General features: G+C 41.0%; 1 protein-coding gene across 1 annotated transcript in view; it reads right to left on the bottom strand.

Annotated features, from left to right (window-relative positions):
* The window catches only part of LOC113406051 (von Willebrand factor A domain-containing protein 8-like), a 258349-nt gene that overhangs the window by 55753 nt on the left and 187443 nt on the right, over nucleotides 1-15153 (bottom strand). Inside the window, exons 33-35 of the mRNA XM_029910690.1 lie at nucleotides 12301-12502; nucleotides 8181-8262; nucleotides 4566-4770 (exon numbers count right to left, since the gene is read on the bottom strand). Of these exons, the coding sequence (XP_029766550.1) occupies nucleotides 4566-4770; nucleotides 8181-8262; nucleotides 12301-12502 (489 nt within the window). The remainder of the gene's footprint in view (nucleotides 1-4565; nucleotides 4771-8180; nucleotides 8263-12300; nucleotides 12503-15153) is intronic.

The following is a 15153-nucleotide window of genomic DNA, read 5'->3' as shown; positions in this document are numbered from 1 at the left end:
TCGCAGAACATCTAGTAACTCCATTGACATAAATGGGTGTCCAGCACTTTTGAAAATCTGGCCACTTTACTGGGTGCCTAAATCTGATCGTAGAAGCCTAACTTCAGACACCCATATGTAAACATTTTGGCATATTATATAAAATCCCTGACACACACAGAGTCCAAACATTTTATGAAATAGGGACAATTTATGATTACTTTTAACAAGTAATTGTACTTTTAGAAACTATTTTTTGTAGCCTCACGGTTTCAGCAGCTTGAACACTGTTGAGTGTATATACAATACAAAACAAATATTGACAGATTTGAAGGCTAACAAAAGATTATACCACTGGATCCCAATTGATGAATACAAAGGCCAAATGGAACAGTTGTGTTTTTGCCTAAAACCTATCCATATTTGTTTAGCCTCGTGGACTGCTGTATCTAAAGAAAGTTCAGAGAAAGTCCTTGTTGACATTTTATTTAAATACTGTTTGCTTTCCATTTGTTTGCCCGTTTATGTGCATACTGCCTATTTCTGAGGTTTAACGCCTGCTTGTGGAAACCAAAGCACAAGTCCAGAAGCTAAAACTAAAACTTGTTTGGACGCCTGTCCCCAGCTATCAGAACATACTTCCTATCAAAGACTTCAAACCATTTTGCTTCAAAGGACAGAAGCCTTGCAGACATGTTGTGTTGTTCAGTGGAGAGGTCAGAAATATCTCATTAAATACCTGGGAAAAGTCCAACAACTTGAACAATTGCAAGACACTTTTGATTCTTCACATGTGCGTATTAAGCAATATTTAGATGCAGCTTTTTTTTAGCAGAGCAGCTTGTCAGTATCTCCTGAGGCCAAGGTTAAATTCACATTTCTTGTTTCTTGCTTACTTTCAGACAGGGTAATAATTTTTACTTTTGATAGGGGATAACTTGAGAACATATTTATGCATTGAATATCATCCCTTAGCTTATGAAAATAAATGCTATGTATAAAACAAAGCTATTACGTCTATGTCCATTAAAAGGCTAACCTCATATGGAAAAAGTGCCTTCTCACTTCCCCACATCAGGTAAATTTATATTTCACAATGTGCACATATTGTGTGCCAACATTTTTTTTAAAAGATAAGTTAAATGCTAAATGAGAAATTATTTACTTGCGGCTCTATAAAATGCTGTATGCTGAAAATAATGCATTTTGCAGCAAGTTTGATTTGTAATATCTCAAAATCCTGACCTTTAAAAAAAAGTAGTATAAAGTTGAAAAACGTGCAGAAATGAATATGGTCTGAGTTTGCAGACCAAAATGTGGGGTTTCTTCTCAGCCTTTCAGTTCAAATCAATGTTATATAATTTTAAAATCTGACAGTGCCCTGATAGGAGACGTATCTCCTGCATGGTCAAAAGGAAGAAGTAGATGTGCTAAGAGGACTTTTCTATCTCTAACTTTTAGAATCTTATAGCCAACAAAAAAGTGGCAACGTGTCTGGTAGTTAGGAAGATTTGGTGTCAAGAGAACTAAATTCTATGACTAACTTGCCACTGAGTTACTCTGTGAGTTTGGGAAAATCCTGTAGCCTTTCTGTAATAAATATTACTCAATGTTGTAATGTGCTTTGACATTTTCAGATGAAGTATACTTCGCAAGCACAAAGTGATATTTTTAAAATATTCAGCTGAGTTGACTGAAATTATAGTAATTCGATGAGACTGAATCAAAAGAGCACTACAGAACAAACTAATTAAAGCCAGTAATCCTGACACTGTTCTTCCAAGATAAGAACAGTGATATTTTGCTATGAATCACATCAACCAAAAACAATGAGGAGTCTGGTGGCACCTTAAAGACTAACAGATTTTTTTTTGGATGTTTTTGTGGATACAGACTAACACTGCTACCCCTCTGATACTTGATACACAACAACCAAAATGCTCTGATTAAAACCGACTACATCTGGCCATTAGATGGCGCTAGCACTACTTTACTGACAATGAAAATGTCTGGCATTGGTAAAGCAATAAATATAGGGTTACCATACATCCGGATTTTCCCGCACACGTCCGGCTTTTTGGTCCTCAAATCCCCGTCCGGGGGGAACTGCCAAAAAGCTGGACATGTCCGGGAAAATAGGGAGGGGCCTTGGGGCTGGGGCCGGAGCCGCTGGGGCCGGCACCGCTCGACCAGGGCCGGTGCCGGGCCGGGGCCGGGCCCTCGCCGCTTGGGACCGGGGCTGGGGTGCTCGGCCACCGGCCGGAGCTGCTCGGCCGGGGCCAGTGCCCTGGGGCCCAAGCTGAGTTGGAGTCGCTAGGGCCGGGGGTGCTCGGCTGGGGCCGGCACGCTCTGCTGGAACTAGGGCCAGCACCCCAGGGCCCGAGCCGAGCCGGGCCAGAGATGCCGGGGCCAGAGCCTCTTGGCCAGGGCCGGCTGGCCGCCGGAGGGAGCCGCTCGGCCGGGGGGGCCGGACTGGGCCGTGCCTCCTCGTGCCTCCCCGCCACCGCCCCAGCCCCAGCCCCAGCTTATCTGCTGCCTCCCTGTTTCAGGCTTCCCGCGAACATTTGATTCACGGGAAGCAGGGGAGGAGGAGGAGCAGAGCGTTCGGGGGAGGGGGCAGAGTTGGGGCGGGGCCGGGGCCCCGTGGAGTGTCCTCCTTTTTTTTTTATTAAAATATGGTAACCCTAAATAAATAACACCACAAATGTGGTACTGGAAGAGTGTTTTCTTTTCTCATGACTTTTATGAAAGGCATTTGCTGAGCTCCAGTAACAAGAACAGGTCAGTGGTTGCACAAATTTCTATAAATGCAGAACATCTTGTGCAGGGGTTCTCAAACTGGGGGTCGGGACCCCTCAGTGGGTCACGAGGTTATTACACGGGGGGTCGCGAGCTGTCAGCCTCCACTCCAAACCCCGCTTTGCCTCCAGCATTTATAATGGTGTTAAATATGTAAACAAGTGTTTTTAATTTATAAGGGGGGGGGTTGCACACAGAGGCTTGCTATGTGAAAGGGGTCACCAGTACAAAAGTTTGAGAACCACTGATCTTGTGGAATGGGAGTTGGGGGTAGGAAGAGAGAGTGAAAGGAGAATTATACTTTCTGCCTACTACATCCAATTTATACTTTTGGGCTACTGGATCTCTTGAAAATAATGTGGAAAGATTTTATTTAGAAAATATTAAATCTACTGTCACATTTGAAAGTGCTGGAAAAGGGGTTATACAGATTGATAAAAACTGAAATAGTTATAATTACATATAAAGATTACAAAGAGACAAAAAGGGAGTAACATATTTATGGCCACATGGGGTTATATAGAGGTATATATACCGCCCAGCATGGCCACTTGGAAAGTTATGACAAAAGCTGGGATAGAACTCAAATCCTCCTGAACCTCATGTCCTACTGATTCAAGTATAGGAAAACTTCTTTTAACTGTTAACAGTATACAGATTATGAGACATTTGAATAGTGCTGATTCTGTCCATTATATTGCTGTAGTGCACATACACACTAGCTGATACATGTATATATATTTTATGTGTGCGCACGCATGCCTATACACACACAGTACTCACAGATATTTATATATTTTTTTACTTACATATTGTATATTGTCATTATCTACAAATCTATTCAGCAATGGAATTTTTCAGACACTTACAATTTGGCCCAATCTGCCTAGATTCTCATGGGGACAGCAAAAGATAGCACTCTTGAAACTGGACCATTCTCCTGCAAAGTTTCAAATCCCTTTTCCAAAGTATGGAGGGGGTACAGCTCTTAAAACAATTCCTAATAATTTCTTTGAATATTGGAAAAATACCTATTTTGGAAATGACTGAAATATTTTCACTAAAACTTTAAAAAAAAAATCTATCATGAGGCAGAAAGCAAGCTTGGAAAATTTCAGCCCAAATGGTTTTAAGTCTAGTAAAAATGCAAACTGAAAACAGGAGGATTTCCTGGAAATGTTAGGCAGCTGTAACAACAGGCATCACTACCAGAACATAAGAACAGCCATATTGAGTCAGATCAATCATCCATCTAGCCCAGCATCCTGTCTTCTGACAGTGGCCAGAGCCAGATGCTTCAGAGGGAACGAACAGAAAAGGGCAACTTCAAATGCACTATCCACTGTTGTCCAATCCCAGCTTTTGACAGTTGGAGGTTTAGGGATACCTGGAGCATGGGGTTTTGTCCCTGTCCATCTCAGCTAAAAGTCATTGATGGACCTATCCTACATGAACTTATCTAATTCTTTTTTGAATCCAGTTATCCTTTTGGCCTTCAGAACATCTCCTGGCAACATGTTCCACAGGTTGACTGTGTATTGTATGAAGGAGTACCTCCTTTTGTTTGTTTTAATCTGCTGCCAACTACCAGCTCCACCTATAATAAGCTCTTAAAGGACCACATGACTTTTCAACAAAAAGATCTATTTGATTTTTGTTGCTGGTCTAGGCCTAATTCTACTTCATGATACTTTTCATCATAATTTATTTTTTTAAACAACCTAGAAACTTCAACTCACTGGCAACATTTTGTTAATGTTTTCAACTTGAGATTTTTAAAGTCCTACCTGCACAGGTCTACCATCCTCTTGTCCAATCATGTTTCTCCAGTCCTGCAGAGAACGCTGTAGGCTGTCAAGTCCTGTCTCCCAAAGCCTGACACTGCCTCCCATATCCACTGTAACCAAACCTACTTTGCCCAGTGGCGCCAACAGAACATCTGTGTCCGAGATCTTTGACAGCCATGATGTATATGGAGAGAGAGACACTGATCTGAAAAATAAAGCCAAATATGGTTTATCTAACAGTCACAATTGACACTAGAGAAAATATTTCTGTAGCAATGGTGCCAATTTTAAAAAAATACCCTGGAAATTGGAGCAAGGTCCAAGAAAGGTGTACACCAGGGAATATGCTCCATCAACAATCCAAGTGAGATCAAGACTGGACCTGGCAGCCCTATTATATTACCCAAAGCACACCACATACTGAAACTAGATAGGGTGGAAAGATGTTTGCATAATACTGATAGCTGAATAAAAGATAGCTAAGATAAATGTAGCACAGAATATGCTGTATAAATAACCTCTATCTCCAATCTATTTTAAGGAGATCAGTCCTCTCGTTTTAGAGCCGGAGTGGGCAAACTTTTTGGCCCGAGGGTATCGAAATTGTATGGCGGGCCATGAATGCTCAAGAAATTGGGGGTTGGGCTGTGGGAGGGGGTGAGGGCTCTGGCTTGGAGTGTGGGCTCTGGGGTAGGGCCAAAAATGAGGAGTTCAGGGCGTGGGAGGGGGCTCCAGGCTGGAGCAGGGGGTTAGGGTGCACGGAGGGGGGTGAGGGCTCTGGCTGGGGATGTGGGCTCGGGGGTGGGGCTGGGGATGAGGGGTTGGGGGTGCAGGAGGGTGCTCCAGGCTGGGACCAAGGGGTTTGGAGGGCGGGAGGGGGATCAGGGCTGGGGTAGGGGCATGGGGCACAGGAGGGAATCAAGGGTGCAGGCTCCAGGCAGTGCTTACCTTAAGCGGCTCCTGGAAGCAGCAGCATGTCCCCCCTCCAGCTCCTACACGTAGGGGCAGCCAGGCGGCTCTGCGTGCCGTCCCGTTCGCAGGTGCCGCCCCTGCAGCTCCCATTGGCCATGGTTCCAGGCCAATGGGAGCCACGGGGGCGGCACTTGGGGCAGAGGCAGCGTGCGGAGCCCCCTGGCTGTCCCAATGCATAGGAGCCGGATGGGGGACATGCCGCTGCTTCCAGGAGCTGCACAGAGCCATGGCACATACAGAGTGGGGCAAGCCCGGACCCTGCTTCCCAGCGGGAGCTCAAAGGCCAGATTAAAACGTCTGAAGGGCCGAATGTGGCCCCCGGGCCGTAATTTGCCCACCCCTGTTTTAGAGAGAACAAGGGGGGATAACCAGGTCAAACAGGAAGCAAGCAACACAGAAAAACTGGAAAATGGGGAAGTTGAGCAGAAATCCAAAAGAGCATTTGTATCCTGACTGTTATAACCTCTATGAATGATCTTCATTCAGGTGCCAGCAGCAAATTTATTAGTGATCCTAAACTTATCATGCTGGGAATTACAGGAAGGCTCAGAGAAGAGAAATAAAAAGATATGATAAAATTATGATTATAAAAATATTTAAATATTTGGCAAGGGAAAACACAAATGTACAAAATAAACGGGAAAGAACACAAGCTAGCAACTTTGGAAAATAACTTGAAATAACACAGAAAATTTCTCTAAGACCTGGTTTACACACTAAGTGTCACCAATGTAACTAAAGGTGTGAAGTTAAACTGATGTAAGCCTTGTCTACATGGCAAGTTACTTCGCGGGAAGCCAGGGTGTGATCTACAGCATACCAGCTTGCCGCAGAGTAACTTACCGTGTAGACACAGCTATAGTTCACTGAAAGTCTTAAAGTACGGCTTGGCTTACTACTACTTGAAATCGTAGTATGCCAAGCTAAACTCCAGGACTTTCAGTGCACTGTACCTGTGATGCAATAAAGTTTGTTATTTTAACTATATTAAATATATGGTGTAGCAACTAACATACCTAGCTTTCTGTAGTTAGGAATGTTTTAGTATATCTATTATTGTGTTATAGGGTATTAGAAATGAACCCTTAAAAAGGAAATGGAATTTTATAATCTATTTGGACCTTTGTACATATTTTTGAAAACTTTAACAGGCAGAATTAATGTTGACATAACATGTGGTATAGGTAATTTCAGGCAGAATATTACCTTTTGGGGGACGTTTTGGGAGTTTGAAAATAGGGCTTATAATGGAAAACTAGCTTCAATCTCACTTATGAAGCAACTATCACTGCTCCATAATAAGAAGCACCTCTGGAACCAAAAAGGTTCTGAATATAAGCTACCCACCCAGATTTGGAGGAAAGACCCAAAGAGGACTTTCATCTGTATTACTATGAATTCATACCTTTGTAACCTATGTGCTGAGGCCCTGCAAACACTGCATTTCCATGCCAAATGCTTGCTCTACAAATTGATTGGACAAAAGATCGAGCTGCAGAATTGCTCTTTGGCTGAATATATTCAGAACATTTAGGTTATGCAAACCATGAGAAACATGGATGAACAATCACTTCTAGATAAAACTACACTGTACTATAAATAGAAATGTAGATTGCTCATTTACATAGTAGATTCCATTAAAAAAACTACACTAAAGAATGTTAGTGATGCAAAATGAAGCATTCAAAATTCAGGAAATAACAATTTCATATGTATCCTCAAAGTTCAAGTGGAAGGAAGCAGAACACATCTAAAATCTGGCCTCATTCCATACATGCCCTTAAAGATCATATGGAATGAGACAGTTTTTTTAAAAATCAATATAATACAATATTTCAGACCTTTTGGTTACACACACATGCAGTACCAATGAAAAGTTGGGAAACCTTTATCATTGTGAAAAAGGTCAATTCATAAGCAAAATATGCTTTTAAAATTATACTTTGCACTTGCTGAAGTAGGCTGTCAGATACTGTAGTGTGGAGGCCATACAATCTATCTAAGGTACTCATATGGCCTCACAATTTTTAAGATATTTATCATCCAACACCCCTGTGAGGCAAGAAACTGCATTTTACATGCTGGGAACTGAGGCAGAGACAGACTTAAGTGATTTGCCCAAGATCACAGAGGCAGTCTGGTGGAGCAGGAACTTGGAGCCCAGGTCCTTCTACCACTGGACTGTCTTTCCTCTCTATATAAGACCCTAGAGAGAGAAAAATGAAGAACAGAAAGGAGAGATGAAAAGGGAGAAGGAAGGAAGCAGGGAAGATGAGGAGAGAAAGGGTGAGACAAGGAAGAGAGAAAAAGGGGAAGGGAGAAAAAGGAGAAGTGGAAGGTACCTCGAATATCAATTGCTAACACCAATTTTTTCCTGAGTACCAGCTAATGGATAAATACAACTTTTCAATAGAGGAGTACACCATACACAGCTGCTGAAGAGTTCTGCATATTGGAGTAAAAATTACTTTCACAACATTAAGTAATCCAACAGGTAATAAGGAAACAGTGCACCGAAAACCCACCCATGTGTCACATAAAAAAAGTAAGAAAAGCCAACATCTATTCCTACTAAGAGAGCTTAATGAATTGTATTTGTTACTCCTACAAGATGAGGCTGTTTTACTGATGGAAATCAGATACCTGGGAATAGGGATGTACTTAAGTTTCTTTGAGTTAAGGTCGGTTACTTCCAGATACCCAGCTGTTTGCGGAGGAGTGATATCTGCAAATAAATAAATTTGTTAAAGCAAATTACTTTAGCTGTATTATTAATAAAATATTACACTTGTATTTATCAGATTAAATTTAAACATACATTATATAGGACATATCAGAAAATGATAAACTTTCAAATTAAATGTAGGTCTATACATTGCAATTATTGAATTTTATTACTGAACTAATAGTCAGCAATTAGGATGCTAGAATAATAAAAGAGCAATGTTGTATAGTGCAGTGGATGTCAAAACAAATAAAGTCCTGGTCACAAAAATGCCCATCAGGCATTATTGCAACCTCTACCTCATTTCTTTTACCTGTCATTGAAGACAATGCATATTGTTCATCCCACTGACAGTACATTTGGGCAGCATTCCAAAACACAGTGCTTTTAAAAATCTTGAAAATTGCAAGGACATATTAACTGTGAGCTAATTTTTTTTAATTAAACCTGCTGCCTATTAATTTAATCGGGTGACCCCTGGTTTTTGTATTGCGTGAAAGGGTAAATAACACATCTCTATTCATTTTGTCCACACCATTGATGATTTTATAGGCCTCTATCATATCCCCCCCCCCTTAGTAGTCTCTTTTCTAAGCTGAACAGCCCTAATTTTTTTAAGTCTCTCCTCCTATTCAGATCATTTATGAATATGTTGAACAATACTGGTCCCAGTACAGATCCTTGGGGAACCCTGTTGTGAAAACTGACCATTTATTCCTACCCTTTGTTTCCTTCTTTTAACCAGCTACTGATCCAGGAGAAGACCTTCCTTTTTATCCCATGACTCCTTACTTTGCTTAAGAGCCTTTGGTGGGGGACCTTGTCAAAGGCTTTCTGAAAATCCAAGTATACTATATCCTGGATCACCCTTGTCCACATATTTATCGACCCCAGCAAGGATTTCTAATAGATTGGTGAGGCATGATTTCCCTTTACAAAAGCCAGGCTGACTCCTTCCCAGCATATTGTGTTCATCTCTGTGTCTGATAATTCTATTCTTTACAATAGTTTCAACCAATCTGCCTGGGTCTGAAGTTAGGTTTACCAGCTCATAATTACCAGGATCGCCTCTAGAGGTTTTTAAAAATCGGCATCACATTAGCTATCTACCAATCACCTGGTATGCAATAAGTTATATACCACAGTTAGTAGTTCTGTAATTTCATATTTGAGTTCCTTCAGAACTCCTGGGGGAATACCATCTGGTCCTTAGAACTTATTAATGTTTAGTTTGTTCCAAATCTTCCACTACTGACACCTCAATTTGGGACAGTTCTTCAGATATGTCAACTAAAAAGATGGCTCTGGTGTGGTAATCTCCCTCACATCCTCTGCATTAAAGACCGATGCTCCTTTAGCATCTCAAATCGTTCAGTCGCTCTATGGATTGTTTGGCAGACTTCCTGTTTCTGATGTACTTAGTTTTTTGCTTGTTAGATTTTGTGTCTTTTGTTAGTTGCCCTTCAAATTCGTTTTTGGCCTGCCTAATTATACTTGTACACTTGACTTGCCAAAGTTCTTTTTCTTTCTATTTTCCTCAATACATTTGACTTTCAATTTTTAAAAGATGTCTTTTTGTTTCTAACCACTCTGTTTAGACACGCTGCTAGTTTTTGGCCCTGTTTTTGTTTTATTTGAAACATATAGTTTGAGCTTCTGTTACTGTGTTTTAAAAAAGTTTCCTTGCAGCTTGCAGGCATTTCATTCTCCTAGCATCCTCATTTTTCTGCAGTTCTCCTGTTTGAAGTGAAATGCTACTGTGGTGTATTTCTTTGGTATTCTCGTTCCCCACGCCCCCGGGATGTTACATTTAATTACATTATGGTTGCTATTATCGAGTGGTTCAGCTATAGACCAGATCTTGCCTACACTTAGGACTATATCAAGAACTGCCTGTCTGCTTGTGGGTTCCAGGACTAGTGGCTCCAAGAAGCAGAAATTTTATCTCTGCATTCCGTCCCGAAGTAACATGTTCCCAGGCAATACGGGAATAGTTGAAATCTCCCCTTATTATTGGGTTTTTGGTTTCTGTATCCTCTCTAATCTCCCTGGGCATTCCACAATCATGTCACCATCCTGGTAAGGTGGTCAGTAGCATATTCCTACTGCTATACTCTTATTATGGAAACATGGAATTTCTATCCATAGAGAGTCTATGTAAATAAGATTTTTACTATATTTGACTCTATGCTTTATTTCACATATAGTGCCATGCCCCCACCACTCTGACCTACTTTGTCATTGCTATATATTTTGTACCCTGGTATTTCCACATCCCATGGATCATCATCATTCCAAAAACTTTCTGTGATGCCTATTATATCAATATTCTAATTTAATACCAGGCCCTCATCTGCACCCATATTTGTATTTAGACTCGTATTTCTATACAAGCATTTATAAAATTTGTCAATATTTAGTTGTCTGCCTTCATGTGATGTGGTAGAAGTAAGCAGTTATTTTAAATCCATATCCAATAAATGATGAATGCACAAGTGCATGTTTGCCCTCAAGTAGCCCTAATTTACACATCCTTGCTTTCAGACTTAATAAGTATATTATTGAAATATGACATGATCCCTTACCTATGTTTATATTTTGAGGGTACAGATCTATTTGGTATTCTTTGGAGAGTAAATTATTTGCTATTTTTCATTTTAAAATATATATAGCTACTATCCAAGTTACCAGTTCCAATAAAATAGAGAACGACTTCTTTGTTTGCCGCTGCTGGAACAATCTTGACAAAATGTATTGCACTGTGTTAGAAGCTGGCTGAAGTATTTTACATTCTTAATAGAAATGGAAGGCTGTGTGCCAAAACTGACCAGTTACTGGGGAGGATGGGAAAAGTAGGGCTACACACCAAATTCAAGTTATTCCAATTTGGCTTGATACTTAGAGCAAACATTTTTTGGTTTTTATTATAACAAATTGCAACAGTTGCTGCATCAGCATTTGCTCATGCATAAAGCCAACCTTACAGTGATTATTAATGATTGTTTTATATGCAACTTTCTTCTGTTTCACATGACAACTCAGTTTCGCAGAATAAATGGTGTGAATAAGCAACCTTCTGCTACTCATACAAGTTCAAGAAGGTAAGAGGCATGTATTTTATCCCTGAAATCAAAGTAGATTTCACACATCAGAATGAGTGAGTCAGCCACAATAAAAGCATTTTAATCATTTGAGTGGTTTAAAAATAAAATAGACTTAAATAATAACTTAAAATAAAACACTAATCAATTTAAAAAGAAGTAGATTACATTAAAGCAATCTGTTTTTATTAGGGGAATTATATATAAATAGTGCCATCATTCATCCACAAAATATAATAAATAGTCAAATGTGGTTTTCCTGGGAAGCAGATAAGGAAATACAATAATATCCCATTTGGCAGATGAGGAAACTGAGGCAGATACGTTAAATGATTTCCCAAGGCAACATGTAAATCAGTGGAAGAAAAGCAGTTAGACTCAGGAATTGCACATGCTCAGTATAATAAAAATCTTTTGTTCTATTATGCCACCTTTCATCCACAGATGTGAAGGCACTTTACAAACATTGTGGATTAAGCCTTACAATGCCCCGAAGATGTACTGGCACAGAGAAATGAAGTGATTTGCCAAAGGCTACACAAGGAATCTGTAGCAGATTTACCTGTGCCTGAATCTCACGAACATCCCTTCTACCTTAGAGCATGCACATGCACAGATGGCCAGAGAGTCAAGTTAATCAAGGCACAATTAAGATTAATTCCATTAGGATTAACTCCACTAGGATACCTGTTCTGTGGGCAGACAGATGAGTTAATTCCCTAATCTTGCAATTTAGGATCTTTAATGTGCACTAAATTCATTCTAGAATTGGTAAAATGTGTGCAACTTCCCTCTTTCTCCCCAAATCCAGTTAGGATTTTAAATGTTTGCTTTCTGATTCTTTAAAGCACGTTATAAACATACGGCATGAGTACTCTACAATTAAAACAAAGCCTTCATCTACAGTTGATATAGTTGAAATAAGGTAATCTCTTACCTTTTGGATAAAGTTCTTTCAAAGGGATGTCTCCAGGTGCTAAAATTCTGACTATTTGATTAGTAGCTAATAAAGTCACACAATTAATTTGTTTTGCAACTCCGGTTTTACTGCGCCTCCCATAGTAAAATGGATCAGAAGGAGAAGCATGTCGGCTGCCCAGCGAGGAGCCTCTCTTCCAGCTGTACACCTCATTGGGAGACTGAGAGAGAGAGAAGGTAACTTGAGGACTTCAGTGAGCAAAGACTTGTATAAAGCACCCTTTAAACAAATGGTCTGGATAAGCTCCCATTTCAAATTAAACTTAACCATTTTGAACAATTCTCAGTTCATGCCACGAGCGGTAGAAGAGCTGGCTGTGTCTGTCTTTGAGGGAGCTTCTACTGACAAGATGCGTGAGCTTCTACTAACATAAGAACTGCCATATTGGGTCAGACCAAGGCTCATCTTGCCCAGTATCCTGTCTCTGTACCAGACCTTTAGAAGAGTGTACAGAACAGGGCAATTATGGAGTAATTCACGCCTGTCTTCCACTCCCAGCTTCTGGTAGTCAGAGGTTTAGGGTCATTCTGAGCATGGGGCTGCGTCCCTGCCATCTTGGCTTATAGCCATAGGTGGACTTACCCTCCATGAACTTATCAGGTTGTTTTATGAACACATTTATACTTTTGGCCACCATAATATCCCAAGGCAATGAGTTTCATGGGTTATTTGTGCATTGTGCAAAAAAGTACTTCCCCTTGTTTGTATTAAACCTGCTGCCTATTAATAGCTCAGTGGTTTGAGCATTGGTCTGCTAAACCCAGGGTTGTGAGTGCAATCCTTGAGGGGGCCATTTAGGGAACTGGGGTAAAAATCTGTCTGGGGATTGGTCCTGCTTTGAGCAGGGGGTTGGACTAGATGACCTCCTGAGGTCCCTTCCAACCCTGATATTCTATGATTATGATTCTATTCATATTCATATTAGAGGTGTGGGCATACCATAGATTTATATAGTGGCATTATGGTATTTTCTATACCTTTTCTATTAGTTCCTAACATACTGTTAGCCTTTTTGACTGCTGCGAGGCATTGAGCAGAAGCTTTCAGAGAACTATCCAAGGTGATTTCAAGATCTCTTTCTTGGATGGCAACAGCTAATTTAGAACCCATCATTGTATACGTGTAGTTGGGATTATGTTTTCCATTGTGCATTCCTTTGCACTTAACTTTGAATTTCACCTGCCATTTTCTTCCCCACTCACCCAGTTTTATGAGGTCCCTTTGTAACTCCTCAGTCTGTTTTGGACTCAACTATCTTGAATAATTTTGTAGCATCTGCACACTTTGCCACTTCATTGTTAACCCCCTTTTCCAAATCATTAATGAATATATTAAGCAGCACAGGCCCCAGTACAGATCTTTGGGGGACCCCACTTGTTCACCTCTCTCCATTGTGAAAACTGACCATTTATTCCTACCCTTTGTATCCCTATCCCCAGAGGGATATTCTCAGTACAAGAGGATATCATGACATCATCTGGAAGGTGGGTCCCAACTATGAGATCTTTTCCCTCTACTCCAGCTTGATGCTCTCCTGCCCTGAGACTTTGACTCTCCTCAACAGCACAGGGGCTGTTGGACAGGAAGTGAGACCACTCTACTATGTCCCTAACAGTCTCTTCTAGGTACCTCTCTGTCTTCCTATGCTCCTCCAGTTCAGCCACTCTGGCCTCAAGAGCCTGTACTCTGTCTCTGGGGGCTGTGAGTTGCTTGCACTGCACGCATACATATGCCACCTGCCCATGACAAGCAAGAGGCCAAAAGCACACAAGTCTTGTTTAGGAGAGGTCAGGCTGCTGTAGGCATCAGAGTTGACTCTCTAAAGCCTTTTCAATAAAAGCACTTCCATTCTTAAGATGATGCCACAAAAGATTTTTATGCCCTGAGGCCATTCAACTAGGAGAAAACATTTCAATAATTTGATCTGTAACCAATCTATATAAAGGGATTTATTTACAAACTGTTTCCCCAACCATGTGATACTGGCAACAGCCATTAAGTCTGCATTACGTATAAAACTATTTAATGTCCATTTCTCAACATTCAAGAACATTGTTAAAACAAATGTATAATATACACATGGAAAACAAACCTAGTCTAATTATATAGTATTTTAAATATAAATGAAATCAAACTGAAATGCTACCCTGTAAAAGTATAGGGGGAGGTTTACCTGCTATTTTCCTAATCTATTTTGGATTTCAGAATACTAACTAGCTTTTTTCTAATGCCAGCTAATGGTTACATTCTCTTATTTACCCTGACATATTATATGACCAGAAAAACATTAGACTAATGGTCCTTATAGTCATGTATCCTGTCTCTGATCTTGGCAAGTATGAATTACTTCATAAAATGTACTAAAACCCCATACTGGAAAGCTATTCAATAATATTGACTAACATTTCTTTCTAACCCAAGGGAGGTATTGGTTGGCTTATACTAGGCTCAGGCCTAGCTAGTGTAACTGTGGCTGATATTGTAATTATTCTTAGAAATGTCTAAATCAGGGGTCGGCAACGTTCGGCACGCGGCTCGCCAGGGTAAGCACCCTAGCGGGCCGGGCCAGTTTATTTACCTGCTGACGCAGCAGGTTCGGCCAATCGCGGCCCCCACTCACCGCGGTTCGCCGTCCCGGGCCAATGGGGGTGGCGGGAAGCCGCGGCCAGCACATCCCTCGGCCCGCGCTGCTTCCCGCCGCCCCCATTGGCCCGGGACGGCGAACTGCGGCCAGTGGGGGCCGCGATCGGCCGAACCTGCCGCATCAGCAGGTAAATAAACTGGCCTGGCCCACTAGGGTGCTTACCCTGG

This window comes from Terrapene carolina, unplaced genomic scaffold (genome assembly GCF_002925995.2).
Source record: "Terrapene carolina triunguis isolate 2854851 unplaced genomic scaffold, T_m_triunguis-2.0 Scaffold17, whole genome shotgun sequence".
NCBI classification, from domain to species: domain Eukaryota; kingdom Metazoa; phylum Chordata; order Testudines; family Emydidae; genus Terrapene; species Terrapene triunguis.
The sequence above is the reverse complement of the archived record's forward strand: the minus strand, read 5'-3'. Positions and strand labels throughout refer to the sequence as shown.